Source organism: Rhinolophus sinicus, linkage group LG06, assembly GCF_036562045.2.
Source record: "Rhinolophus sinicus isolate RSC01 linkage group LG06, ASM3656204v1, whole genome shotgun sequence".
NCBI classification, from domain to species: domain Eukaryota; kingdom Metazoa; phylum Chordata; class Mammalia; order Chiroptera; family Rhinolophidae; genus Rhinolophus; species Rhinolophus sinicus.
Genome location: NC_133756.1, coordinates 120,326,497 through 120,340,974, shown reverse-complemented (window position 1 = coordinate 120,340,974; position 14,478 = coordinate 120,326,497). Strand labels below are relative to the sequence as shown.

Genomic DNA, 14,478 nt, shown 5'->3' with positions numbered 1-14,478 from the left:
GTGCTGTACCCCCACCCCCACCCCCACACCTGTTAGCTTGATCCTGGTCTTCCCTGCTTAATTATTCTCAAGCTATTTTATGTCTTGGGAGCTTAGAAGGCCCCAGAGGGCGGAGCCTTTCTTGCCTATTTCTTTTCTGCTTCTCCCCACAGGGTATAGAAAGAATTGTCCTGGGCTCATGGACGTGGTCACACATGTAGCCACCCCTAACCTGCCTCAGTGCCACGGTGTCCCAGCTGTGTCCTCAACCACCAGGGAAAGAAAACAGCTCCCCACGCACACCCAGATTAACACACACATATAGACACACAACATTCATACCAGCCACACAAGCACCAATATATGCACCTCATGTACACTAAGATCATGGTCACACACCCACACCAGGACACTCATGCTAACACACACACACACACACACACACACACACACACACACAGCAACGCTGATATTCATACACTAATATACACAAAAACACGAATGCACATGGAATCAAACGTGCTCAATACTGAGCCACTGTTTTGTAGACACATTAACATGCATGCAAACATAAAAATTCAAACACATACACCTACACACACACCAACCTACACTCACACATGTGCAGAGAAACTTTCACAGTCATACCGTGCAGCTCAGGCTGCTGCCCATCCAACTGCCAAGGACCCCAGAACTCTACAGGCCCCTCCATGCCCCCCTGTCCCCTTGCACCTCACACATGAACACACATATACATACCTTCAGGTGGCCGGGCGTAGACCTGCACTTCCACTGACTGAAGGCACACATGTCACTTGCCTGCCACCTTGGTAACCCTCAGACGGTGGAGGGCACCTCCATGGACCCTCACTCCACATACCTGTACACGCATCGCCCTGCCTGTGGGCACACAGGAGGCCGGAGCACAGGGGCCGCACTCCACTGAACACTGTGACACTCCCTGGACAGGTGCTTTGGGGTCAAGTTGCCTAAACTGGAGGCTCTGAACCCCAGTTCCTTGGAGGGCAGTTGCCCCAGACCTTCTCCTGCTCCAGGTCCCCCCCTTCCTCTCTACCCCGCACTCCCTGTGCCACAAGCCCTGGTGGTCGGGACATCGTCCCTCTCCAAGGTCCTGAATCAATGTATAGCAGCCCCCAGAGCTCCTTGGAGCACCCCCCCACACACACACACACACCACAGACCACCCCCAACCCCCAGCCTCTGAGGAATGATGCAGGTTTATTACCAACCCTTCCCCAGCCACCAGCCCCTTCTGTGGGACCCCAGCCCCATCATCCCCTAGATACCAGGCACCCCTACCCTGTATAGAGCTGTCCCCCATTCTACAGTCTGGCACCCAGGCACCCAAGAGCAGGATCGATCCTCCCACGTGGCTCAGCATGCCAAACCCAGCTCCTTGGAGGGACTCTCAGGACCCCGTCCAGGGCACCTCTTGTAGGCACTCACCCAGACCCCAGCCCCTCGATAGTACTCACGGCTCAGCCGGTCGCGCTGCCGGGTACTGCTGGCTCCTGCAGAGGATGGAGTGGCCGCATGCCTGACCCATCGCTCCTCATCATCTGCCTCCCCAGCCGGACTAAGGTGGCACCTCGCCCTGTCCACCCTGCCTGGGGCTCCAGGCAGGGCGCCTGGCCCAGCAGGCACGGGGACCAAGAGCAGCGGCCTGTCCCCGACTCAGCCTGGACTCAACACCCCAATCCAGCCCTGCTGCCCCGGCTGCTCCCTGCTGCTCCCGCCTCTCCTGCTGCCACTGCCTCTGCCGCTAGGCTGACTCTGGGAGGAGGTTGGAGCAAGTCTGATAATGCAGAAGGGGGAGGGGGAGGGAGGAGGGACAGAGAGGCCCAGACAGAGAGGGAGAGAGGGAGGGAGGGGTAGAGAGACTCTGGCTGGAAGAGAGGAAAAGAAAGACTCACACACAGAGGGAGAGACTGAGAAAGAGAAGAGACAGGAAAGGGAGAGAAACACATGAAGGAGAGGAGAAAGGGATCAAAACCCCACAGAGATCAAGATGGAAATACAAAGAGATCAGAGAGGCATAGGGAAAACACATGCACAGAGGAACAAAGACAGAAAAGGGGGAAAAAAGCAGAGACAGAAATGGAAAGAGAGAAGGAGGGAGGGAGGGGTGGGAGTGAAGGGGGGGGGAGAGAGAGAGAGAGAGAGCGCTGGTAGAGGAGCCCAGAGAGAGGTGTGAGGATGAGGGGTATGCAATGCTCATAGGCTAGGATGGGATCTGGGGTGAGGGGCAGGTGGGTGGGACCCAGACCGCATCACAAAGGGCCTCCGGCTGGGGAATAGTCCTGTACCCTCAAGTATGGAAGAGCCTGGCCTCCAGGCAGAGCCCCTCTGGGCGCCCTTACTGGGTCTGTATAATGTCCTCACGTGCATTCCCAGCATGGGGTTGGGGACACTAGAGGCTCAGAGGGCTTTTGCAGAGAGTCTCCAGACTCGGAGCCTTGTCACAGAGTTCACCTCTTGGTGGCTCTGCTTAGCTGGGACACTGTGGGAGCTGCTACTTGAGTATGGACTTCTACTAGGATTTGCGGGCAGCCAGGTCACAGCATTCCCACGTGGCCTTCGCCATCCATAGGTGACAGCCAAGAGGGAAGAGCTGCTGCACCTCTGCCCTGCCCCCAGGAAGGACCCTTCAGTTGGATGCCTTAACCCAATGGCATGGGGGCAGTTCAGACAATGGGACACGTAAGGAGTTTTCTCAGCAGAGCTCCTGTTGGGCACAGTAGAAAAAACTCCATACCTTGAGGTAGGAGACTGGGGTTTCAGTCCTGGCTCCACCACTAACTTATTCATTCACTCATAAACACCTACCACTGGCCAACCTCATCTTATGTGACAGACAGTTCCTTGCCTTGGAGAAGCACCCAGGCAAAGGGAGGAGGAACTTACGGCGTGACAGAGAGAAGCATGGGGTCTGTGGTGCCCTGAGGGGGCCGCTGACCCCGTCAGAGGTTGACGAGCATTTCTGGAAGAGAGGATATCAGCTGGGTCTTTAAAGGCAAGGAGGGGAACCCAGGAGAAGGGGGTGTACTCCAGGCTAGAAGAGCTACATGTAACCCTCACCAGTAACCCCACCTCACTGAGCTGTGGGGGTAGGAACCCCCCGCTGCACACAACAGGCCCCAGACAGAAAAGCCTATGAGACTGAGTGGAAACCTGACCCCTGCTGAGGGCAGGAGGCACCCAGTGCTGGAAGGATGGACAGAAATGACCAAGCTTGTGCAGGAAGTCTGTCCAGGCTGAGTGCTACCAAAAGCAGTTGTCTCATGGCTTAGAAAGTGTCAGGGAAGAAAATGTGGGGAGCTTTGCTTTCTACTGTGGCCCCAGAAGGTAGAATTTTCTATCTCTGAAAGCCCTGGGCAAACTGTTTTCTCATCCCTAGGACCTCAGTATTCCATGCCTACTGGCTGGGAAGGCATTCCGCAGGCTCAGCAAGCTGACACCCTGGACCACGTCCACCCTTGGCCCTCACAGCTCCCTTCATGCCCTGAGGAACCTGGGTCAGAAGAATTCAAAGGAGGGCATCTCCTGGGCCTGAGGGGAGCAGGTGAGGCCTTTCTGCCCTCCCACTCAGGAAACAGTGGTGGAGGCCTCATCCTAGGAAATATCTTGGGAATACACTCAAGCAAGTCAGGTGAAAGGGAGGGTCTCCTCCTCATTCCACTGTCACACCAGACTCTACAGTTGCCCCAGACGTCAGGCATCTGCAGAAACGAGGTGCAAGATCCAGGACTACTGGGTACTCAGGACTTAGAGCCAGGCAGGTGTTAAGTTCAAATCTCAGCTCTGCCATGTGCCCTGGGTAAGTTATTTAACTTCTCTGAACTTCAATTTAGTTTTCTCATCTGAAAGATGGGGGTCACAAATTCCAAGCTCAAAGAGTTGCGAGGTTTGGGGAATGCCTGTAAGGTTCCCAGTAAATAGCGTGTTCCCCCCTTCCCCTCCCCTCCCCGAAAGAGGTTGAATTGATGGAGCCAAGGGAGTAACAGCCCCAAATGTTGGGTAGGGGCTCATGTATGGTAGCGCTAGGAGGGGAGAGGTGCAGAAAGGGGAGAAGACCAGAGACGGTCCGGGCCTGCTCTTCCCTCCTTCACCTCTAATCCGCCGGCATAACCAGCCAGTGCCAGATCCAAAGGCCGTGTGTGAAAACGGCGAAGCTCCGGCCTGCCGCAGCCCGCACCCGCCCCCACCCCCGCCGGTAGCTCTCCATGGTGCTGATCCATGCAAGTCCCGTTCACATGCCCAGCTTGGCCCGCCGTCCCACAGCTGGTCAGCAGACTGTTTCATTTTTGCTAGTCGGGGAGCTGGAGGGATGTGGGAGGAAGCAGGAGGCTCCTGGGAGGCAGGTGGCTCCCCAAAGCGACGGGAGGACGCAGCCTCCGGGATCCAGCCTCCACCCTGCGCCCACCACCTCTAGAGGACTGAAGGCTCCTCATGACCAAAGAAGGTGGCTTCTTTTCAGCGCCCTCCCCCGCTCCCTCCTGCGAGGCTGTTTCCCTCCCACCTTCCAGACGGCCCTTCCTGTCTTGCTCACTGCCTCCTCCTTTCTTCATCTCCTCAATATTGATGCTTCTGTGAGGAGCACTCAACCCCGTCTCTCTTCATCCTCCACCCCACCCCTCTGGAGCACAAGCCTCCCGCCAACACACCAACAACTGCCAGTGCCCCTGCAGCCCAGCCCTCTCTGGAGCTCCAGATGTCTGTACAGGCTGCCCCCTGGACATCTCTGGAGACAGCCCACAGGCCCCTCACACTCAAATATTCAACATCCAACACTTCTTTTGTCTTTATCAAATGCATCAGCAAACTTCTAATGCTCAGTCTGGAAACTTCAAAGTCACTGCCTCTTCCCTCTCCACTTCCTGTGTCAAATCTGTCATGAAGGCCTGTCAATTCTCCCTCTGTAATTTTTGCACATCTATCCATCTCCTTCATCCCCTGAGCTTCCTTCCCCTCCCCTGGTCATTCTCCAGCACCCCTGCCACCCCCATCCCAGTTCAACCCCTCTATTCCACCTCCACCCTGCACCTAGTGCCAGCTTTCTAAGATCTAGCTGGTCACATAACTCCTCCTTAAAACCCTCGCATGGCTCCCTAGTTCCCTCAGGATAAAGCCCAAGCTCCTCAGCCTGGCACGTGAGGTCTCTCATGATCAAGCCTGACTGACCTCTCCTCTGCTCGACATGGAGCAGGGAGCCGGCTTTGGCCCCGAAGCGCACACCAGTCCTTTCCTCCTCCTTGACTTGCTACCGTTTGTTTCCACTCCCAGGTTGACTTCCTTCTCCTCTTCCTTTTCTCTGCCGATCCCAAACGCTGGCCCATTCTTCGTGGGCCAGTTCAGCACACACCCTGCCCCCACCCACAGGGAACAGGGTAGGCAGGAGGGGGTCACTGGGTTCGGGCTGAGCAACCTTTGGCTGCCTCTCCCTTCCTTAACTTGCCATCTGTCCGACCACCTCATCCTCCTGCTCAGGATCGTCTCTTTTACTGGATCACACTTTCCTCAAGGACAGACCAAAGTCCTATTCACCTCAGCCTTTGAGCAACCTCACCAGGTACAAGTGAGAAATGTTGGTGGCAAAAAGCAGGGAAGGAGACACAGCTGAGTGTGGAAATGAGATGGTGCACTTCAGAGCTCAGTCCAGGGTGACACTGGAGGGGAGCAGGCCCTAAGGAGCTACAGGTGGATGTGGGGACACAGGATGTGGGGGGCAGGATGTTCACTGAGCTGCTCCGTGGGAATCCTCCCCCCCCCCAGGGGCTGACTGGGGCCACAGAGTGTGAAATCGCCCTCAGCTCTCTGGGGAAAGGCTGGTAACTGGCAGAACATGGATTTCATGGAGGGTTGGCTTAAAAAGCCCCAGGTGACTCCCTCTGGCTAGGGGCCAGGGTGGGTCTTGGCAACAGGAACCCAGGGTGGCGGGGGCGGGGCTAGTGGGAAGCTCAGGGGGCCATGTCACAGCGCTTCTCCTCCTCCTCAGCCAGGAAGCTGCCACTGGGGCTCTAGGACAACGACTGGAGGAACAACATGTCCTTGGCAAGGGCCTGGCATAGTTCCCTGCATTCCCATACTACGCACGGAGCCCATCACACCACGGGTGACAAGGCCTTTGCTGACAAAGGGACAAAGGGCCACCACAGCCTCCAACACATCTCCAGGGTGAAGCAGCTTCAACACTGCAGGAAGGTGGCTTTCGGGACTCAGAACCTACGGGTGAGGCATTGTGGGCCTGCTTCCGGTTCCACATCAAGCAGAGCTGCCCTATGAGGGAAGGGGTGACCCCAGACGGGAGCAGTGAGGTCCCTGTTCCTGCTGGGCAGGAAGATAAAGTGGTGGAATAGATGGCAAGTTCAGGGAGGGGAGGTGCTGAACTGGCCCAAGGAGAATGAGCAGACTTGGGGTGGGCAGAGAAAAGGAAAAGGAGAGGGAAGTCAACCAGATACTTGGAAGTGCCTTCTGCCTAAGGTTGAGGTCATCTTCCGGGACATGAAGCAGGCAGAGTAAGATTCTAGAGCCAGCAGAATCCAACCCCTTATGTTACAGATGGGGAAACTGAGAGGAGAGTGGGCAGACACATGCCCAAGCTACACAGTGAGTAAAGGGCAGGGCTGGGCCTACGACCAGGGACTCCTGGCCAATGCCCCACCCGACCACTTCCTCCTCTTGGTAACCTTCCACCTCTCCCACCTCCTCGCCCACCTCCAACTGGGCAGACGCCCAGGAGAGAAGGCTAGGGCTATAGCTTGTGACCCTGGAAAGGGCTCCCCAGGAATATGGGATTTCAGCAGGGATAGGTCAGGGCAGAAGTGGCCCCAGTGGTTTCTCTCTAGGGAAGGTTTTACTCTTCCTGGGGCCGCGGCCCCAGCTCCCCCCGCCACCCTCCCATCCAGCATACCAGGATCCTCCTTGCCAGGAGACCCTGAGCCACCCACTCAGCCCTAATTACCTCTTCTCCCTGAACTCCCCACACCTGAGGAGGGGGAAGGAAGGGGTGTGACTCAGTAGAATAAAAGCAGCTGCTATATTTGAATGATTACATAAACCAGGAGGGAGGCAGCTGACTCCATCAAGGTTAAGCAACAAGTTGAGGCTGGGCCGGGGAGGCAGGGTCTTCTCCCTCCATCCCCAGGCTCCCACCTGGGCTTAGACATGACACTCAAAGGTCCTGAGATTGTGAGCTAGTTTCTGCATTGCCAGACTGCAAGGGAGGTCTTCCCTAGGGCTAACCACACTAGGAGGGCTGTTACCTTTCCATCTTCTTAGAAAAATAAACTTCTGGCTTCTAGAAACCCTAAGGCCAGACCTAGGCTAAGCCCCAGACCTTCCCTGTGAACTCTCTCTAGAAGGAAAGACAGAATTGAAAGCAGTTTGTCACTGATTTAGAAAAGTGCCTCCTGGGGAGGGCACTAGGCATGAAGCCTTGGCTCAGCTGCAGCATCTGGGAAGGACCTGTGTTCCTGTCACAGCTACACCACTTATTAGTTACCTGACATTGGCAAGTCCATACCTCAGTTTCTTCACCTATAAAATGGGAATAAAAATAGTATCTTCCTCATAGGGTTGGTTATAAGGATGAAACCAGATGACATGCAAAGCCTCAGCCCAGCAGGTGACGGGCACTTCCTAATAGTTTATCGGCATCATCATTTGTATCATTATTGCAACACTAAGAATTGGCTAGAGACCTCCTAGGTGGCAGGATCCCAGGTTGGACTGACCCTTGTCCCAGTGACTACTGACCTGGGAGCTCGGCCAGACTTGCCGTGTGCCCCTGGGCAAGTCTCTGCCCTCTCTGGCCCAGTCTATGAATGAGCCCTCAGGTATCTGAGAGAAGAGCCTCTCCCCCTACCTCCGTTAGTGCCTTAAGGCATCAGAAGATGCCGTGCAGGAAGAGTTGGTCATGGTGGGGGTGTCCTGGGGGTGGTACGAGCTGGAGGCGGGCCTGGCAGCCAGTGCTGGGCCTTGGGGATTCTGGGGGCCCGAGATGGAAGACTGTGCCCACCCGGGCTGTGTTGCCATGACATTGGTCTCCATGGTGCCAGGCACACAGCCCTCCCCTTACTCAGGAGAAGGGACAGAAAGTGACAGGAGCTGAGGAGGCTCAGGCCCCTCAGCCTGTCCCTTTGTCTCCATTAGCCCCAGTGAGGTCCCCCCACCCCAGTCCTGAGACCCTCAGGAAGAATGGCAGGGAGGTAGGACAGTTTCCACCTCAGAGCGTCAAGAGTGACAGAGGACTAAGAGTGGCCGAGGTGGAGGGGAAGACATACAAAGTGCAGAGAAGTGGCAGAGAGAGGGAAGGGTAGGGAGCGCTGGGGAGACGAGACTGGAGGAAGGGCAGGAGGGGGAAAGGCAGGCGGCAAAAAGGAGAACTCGCGTCACGGAGGGAAAAGCGCCTGCCGGGCTGACAGGTGGTGGGAGGCATCGTCCAGCCCATCTCCTTGGTCTCAGTGTTTTGAGGTGGGTGGTGGTAGGAGGAGGGGGAGCAGCAGGCGAGAGGGGGGCAATTTTCCTAGAGAGCTTTGTGTGTGGGGTGTTCATACACGTGCCGTGTGCGTGTGTAACTGTAGGCTGAGGTGTGCAGGCCCACGTGTGTGCAGGGCAAGTGTATGTGGCGTGTGTGCCTGTACCACTGTCTCCAGGGTGATAAATACAGCAATAGGAGCTGTAACCAGGGCAGAAAAATGTGGAAATTTCCACAGGCTGAAAGTGACATGGGAGAAGGGACACACTGGAGCTGAAACACCTTGGGCTGACCAGGGAACTCTCTCCCTGGCAGGTCTTCCCTGGGCCAGTCCCTAGCTGGGTACAAGTGAGCTGGGCAGACACATGCCCAAGCTACACAGTGAGTAAAGGGCAGGGCTGGGCCTACGACCAGGGGCTCCTGGCCAATGCCCCACCGACCACTTCCTCCTCTTGGTAACCTTCCACCTCTCCCACCTCCTCGCCCACCTCCAACTGGGCAGACGCCCAGGAGAGAAGGCTAGGGCTATAGCTTGTGACCCTGGAAAGGGCTCCCCAGGAATATGGGATTTCAGCAGGGATAGGTCAGGGCAGAAGTGGCCCCAGTGGTTTCTCTCTAGGGAAGGTTTTACTCTTCCTGGGGCCGCGGCCCCAGCTCCCCCCGCCACCCTCCCATCCAGCATACCAGGATCCTCCTTGCCAGGAGACCCTGAGCCACCCACTCAGCCCTAATTACCTCTTCTCCCTGAACTCCCCACACCTGAGGAGGGGGAAGGAAGGGGTGTGACTCAGTAGAATAAAAGCAGCTGCTATATTTGAATGATTACATAAACCAGGAGGGAGGCAGCTGACTCCATCAAGGTTAAGCAACAAGTTGAGGCTGGGCCAGGGAGGCAGGGTCTTCTCCCTCCATCCCCAGGCTCCCACCTGGGCTTAGACATGACACTCAAAGGTCCTGAGATTGTGAGCTAGTTTCTGCATTGCCAGACTGCAAGGGAGGTCTTCCCTAGGGCTAACCACACTAGGAGGGCTGTTACCTTTCCATCTTCTTAGAAAAATAAACTTCTGGCTTCTAGAAACCCTAAGGCCAGACCTAGGCTAAGCCCCAGACCTTCCCTGTGAACTCTCTCTAGAAGGAAAAACAGAATTGAAAGCAGTTTGTCACTGATTTAGAAAAGTGCCTCCTGGGGAGGGCACTAGGCATGAAGCCTTGGCTCAGCTGCAGCATCTGGGAAGGACCTGTGTTCCTGTCACAGCTACACCACTTATTAGTTACCTGACATTGGCAAGTCCATACCTCAGTTTCTTCACCTATAAAATGGGAATAAAAATAGAATCTTCCTCATAGGGTTGGTTATAAGGATGAAACCAGATGACATGCAAAGCCTCAGCCCAGCAGGTGACGGGCACTTCCTAATAGTTTATCGGCATCATCATTTGTATCATTATTGCAACACTAAGAATTGGCTAGAGACCTCCTAGGTGGCAGGATCCCAGGTTGGACTGACCCTTGTCCCAGTGACTACTGACCTGGGAGCTCGGCCAGATTTGCCGTGTGCCCCTGGGCAAGTCTCTGCCCTCTCTGGCCCAGTCTATGAATGAGCCCTCAGGTATCTGAGAGAAGAGCCTCTCCCCCTACCTCCGTTAGTGCCTTAAGGCATCAGAAGATGCCGTGCAGGAAGAGTTGGTCATGGTGGGGGTGTCCTGGGGGTGGTACGAGCTGGAGGCGGGCCTGGCAGCCAGTGCTGGGCCTTGGGGATTCTGGGGGCCCGAGATGGAAGACTGTGCCCACCCGGGCTGTGTTGCCATGACATTGGTCTCCATGGTGCCAGGCACACAGCCCTCCCCTTACTCAGGAGAAGGGACAGAAAGTGACAGGAGCTGAGGAGGCTCAGGCCCCTCAGCCTGTCCCTTTGTCTCCATTAGCCCCAGTGAGGTCCCCCCACCCCAGTCCTGAGACCCTCAGGAAGAATGGCAGGGAGGTAGGACAGTTTCCACCTCAGAGCGTCAAGAGTGACAGAGGACTAAGAGTGGCCGAGGTGGAGGGGAAGACATACAAAGTGCAGAGAAGTGGCAGAGAGAGGGAAGGGTAGGGAGCGCTGGGGAGACGAGACTGGAGGAAGGGCAGGAGGGGGAAAGGCAGGCGGCAAAAAGGAGAACTCGCGTCACGGAGGGAAAAGCGCCTGCCGGGCTGACAGGTGGTGGGAGGCATCGTCCAGCCCATCTCCTTGGTCTCAGTGTTTTGAGGTGGGTGGTGGTAGGAGGAGGGGGAGCAGCAGGCGAGAGGGGGGCAATTTTCCTAGAGAGCTTTGTGTGTGGGGGTGTTCATACACGTGCCGTGTGCGTGTGTAACTGTAGGCTGAGGTGTGCAGGCCCACGTGTGTGCAGGGCAAGTGTATGTGGCGTGTGTGTGCCTGTACCACTGTCTCCAGGGTGATAAATACAGCAATAGGAGCTGTAACCAGGGCAGAAAAATGTGGAAATTTCCACAGGCTGAAAGTGACATGGGAGAAGGGACACACTGGAGCTGAAACACCTTGGGCTGACCAGGGAACTCTCTCCCTGGCAGGTCTTCCCTGGGCCAGTCCCTAGCTGGGTACAAGTGAGCTGGGCACACACACACATATCCCAAGTGCACTCAGTCCCACAGGAATAAAGAGCAATCCAGAAGAGCTTCTTGAAGGAGGTGTCACACTGGAGGAGAGGTTGGGAGTTTCATGCCAGCTGTAATTCTATGCATATGAGAGAGATAGACGGACATTCCCCAGATCAGGGTCTGGGTCACTTAGGTCACGGAGCTGGCTAAAGGAATAGGAACTACTCCTTTATTTGGTGGTCACCCCAAGGAGCCCATTTGACTATGATGTGGTCATATTTACGAGGCGGACCCCAACACCAGCGGCATGGGGGATAGGCTATGCAGGGACCCCGGGGCACTAAGCTCCAACCACGACCATCTGCTCACTGCAGGGTCACGTCACCTTGCCTTTGGCTCATGCCACTCTCTCTCCTGGAGGTGTCTTCCCTCTCCACCATACCTACAGAAATATGGCCGTCTCCTCGCTTCACCTCGTCCATGGGGTCTTTCCTGATCACTCCGCAGAAAGGCTCCCTTCTTCCCCCACCCCACTTACTCATCTGCTCCTGCTCAGCAGAGCTCTGCACACAGTAGGTACTCAAGACATGCTGGTTGAATGACAATATATTGGGCCTGGAGGAAATCCCGGATGCCGTCATGTCCCCCCAGACATATCTGGGAAAGGGATTCAAGGATAATGCCAGGTACTTCGCACTTACTGGCTCATTTAATCCTCCCATTAGTAAGTGCAGGCAGACCTTGGAGATACAGTGGGTTCAGTTCCAGCCCACTGCAACAACGTGAGTCATAATCTTTTTGCTGGAGAGTCTTGCTTTCAATTTGTAAAAAACGCAACACTTGGGGAACTCAATAAAGTGAAGCGCAATAAAGCGAGGTATGCCTCCACTGTTAGTATCTCCAAAGTACAGATGAGAAACTGAGGATCAGAAACCTAGGAACTCAGCCAAGACTCCACAGCTTGTCGACAGGAGTGTCTGCATCTGCCCAGTTGGCATCCACACCCATGCTTTTCCCAAACAGCCAGCTGTGAGCAGGGGTCTTGGGAGCCAAGAAAGAAGACCTCAGCTCCAGGCCCCCCTTCCAATCCAGCTCAAGGGGAAGTGGGTAGGAGGCAGGGCCCATCATCCCCTCCCCCACACCATCAATTTCCTGTGGAAGCCCTTGATGGCTGCTGAACCCTTTGGGGGTGGGGTGGTGGGGTGTGGGGTGTGGGGGGGTGCAGGTTGAGCAAGGAGATGGAAGAGAGAAAGAGACATCCCACTCCACCTCCCAGCCCCTACTCCCAGCTCTACCCCCACCCTCTCCCCGCAGCCTCCTCTCCATCCACTTGCCCTATGACTTGCACAGCCTTCTCCCCCAGGGACCTCTGTGGTCCCCTGCGATTAGGTCCAGACTTCAGTTGACTCTCAAAGCCCTGGCTTCCTCTCCCAACACTTCAACCCGCTCCCAATCCAAGTCGTACCCACCCCATCACATGTACCTGGCAAGGCTTCCAGCCTTCGGGGCCAGTTCAGGAGTACTTCCTCCTCCGGGAAGCCCTACCCTCGCCAAGAAATTGCTCCTCACGCCTCAGCAGGTCCAGCTTCCAGCTTTGGGCTCCTCACCCATTCCCCACCACGACCCAACCACAAACAGTATGTGAACAAACCTCCCGAGACGTAGTCCCGTTTCTAGGAATCTTTGCGACAAAGACCATCAGAACCTCCTGCCCTAATGCATCCAACGCTGCTGTCATTGCCATAATTTGTCAAGGTTGAGGGCCTGAAGGTTCCTGTTGGGACATCATCCCTGATGCCCAGGGAAAGCACTTTAAGCTATTATTAACTCCTGACAGTTCAGATGCCCTTCCCCAGGGCACAAATGGACCATTTAGAGCAGTTGTGGAATCAGGAGAGGAATAGAGCGGGGAACCCCCCACCCCACAAAAGTGGGGCAATGGAAATGGACTTCAGCCCTGATTCTAGAGAGCTGTGAGACCTTGAGCAGGTCACCTCCCTTCTCTGGGCCTTATTTATTTTCTTTTTCTGCCAGAAGGAGACAGCACATAGAGCACAGGCACTGACCCACAGTGGGTGCTTGGTAAAGAGCTATTCCCTTCTCCTGCTGGCTCCTAAAGCCTGTGAGTCCAAAGCACATCCCTGCATTGTACTGCCTTCCAGAATATCACCAGCCTTGGGGTCAAAGACAGGGACAGGTCACACCCACACTCCAACAGAGCAAAGCCTGGGCCAGCATAGCCACACTAGGGCCCTCCAGAACTTCATCTGGGACCAGCAATGTTGAGGTCCATGGCTGCCCCCTGGTGTCCTAATGCAGTCACTGCAGCCAGCTCCTCAGCCAGGGCCGTGACATTGGCGACTCGTCTCACACACCCTCTCTCTGAGCCTCAGGGCTAGCTGGTCAGTCTAAGGTCAGATCCACAGATGAATTCCAGCCGCTGAGCACCTGGACAAGGATCTGTCCTGGCTGCAGGTAGAATGGTCAGCCTGGCTTGGAAAAGCCCACCTAGGGCAGGCCAAGAGTTGGAGATTCAAGGGGCTGAGCCCCAGCTTGTAAAACTAGCTAGGGAACCCATTCCAGCCTCCTCCTCTACCTCCCCTTCTCAAGAGACGGGAACAGGGAACAAAGAACCTCGAGTCCAGATCCCCAAGGACCCCCCCCTGCCCCCACACACACACCTAGGCCTCCCCACTGAGCTGGATCATGAGTCAGCGGCCATGTGGCTCACCCTCCATCCCTTCGCCCAGCCCCACTGGCTGAGACGGAGGCTGTGAGGTCAGCCTGTTTGCCTGCTGGGCCCCTGGAGACAGGCTGGTAATGAGACTCTCGGCAGAGGCGGGAGTGTGGTGTCGCACCTTCCCAGGGAGTCCCAAATCCATCTCCGAGTAGCTCATTTCCCCCAGCTGCCAGGGCCTTGCCTTCTTGGAGGAAATGACCAGACAGTGCCCAGTAAGGGCAGCTTCCTGGTGCAAGGCAGGACCCACCTCTGGACGTGTGTGCACGGGGCCAGGGGAACCTGAAGCCCTTCTTCCTAATGTCATAAAGCTCCTGTGACCCAGTGACTATGTGTCGCCCTGAGTTACTTGCATGCCACACCCAGGCTCCAGCTCGGCCTGGCTGCACAAGGACAGGGGCTCAGTCCGGCTGGGGTCTGTTCTGGCCGGGATCAGGACCCGCATTCCCCAGCCCATGCACACCAGGACAGTGGGAACGGCGTGGAGCCCGGCTGGGGCTCTGCCTGGGGCAGGGGACAGTGGCTGAACAGCTCAGGGCCTGAGAGAGCAGAGCCCAGGTTCCTGGCTTCAGGGCACTAGCACTCACCTTTGGGCCTCGTGAACTTCTGTCTCCTACTACATGGGGACACCGGAAACCCCCAACCAATTACAGGCCTCAGCACCACAGGA

General features: G+C 56.1%; 1 protein-coding gene across 3 annotated transcripts in view; it reads right to left on the bottom strand.

The window, feature by feature from the left end:
- PDE2A (phosphodiesterase 2A) overlaps positions 1–1,775 on the bottom strand; it is a 92,757-nt gene extending 90,982 nt beyond the window's left edge. The window contains exon 1 of one of the 3 annotated variants that reach the window (XM_019744352.2): positions 1,476–1,775. Coding sequence is in view for 2 of the 3 variants with exons in the window: in XM_019744351.2 (XP_019599910.2) it covers positions 1,476–1,546 (71 nt within the window). In the remaining variant the exon portion in view is untranslated. The remainder of the gene's footprint in view (positions 1–1,475) is intronic. The other 2 variants (XM_019744351.2, XM_074335826.1) reach the window with 2 other exon arrangements.
- Between the last annotated feature and the right edge of the window lie 12,703 nt (positions 1,776–14,478).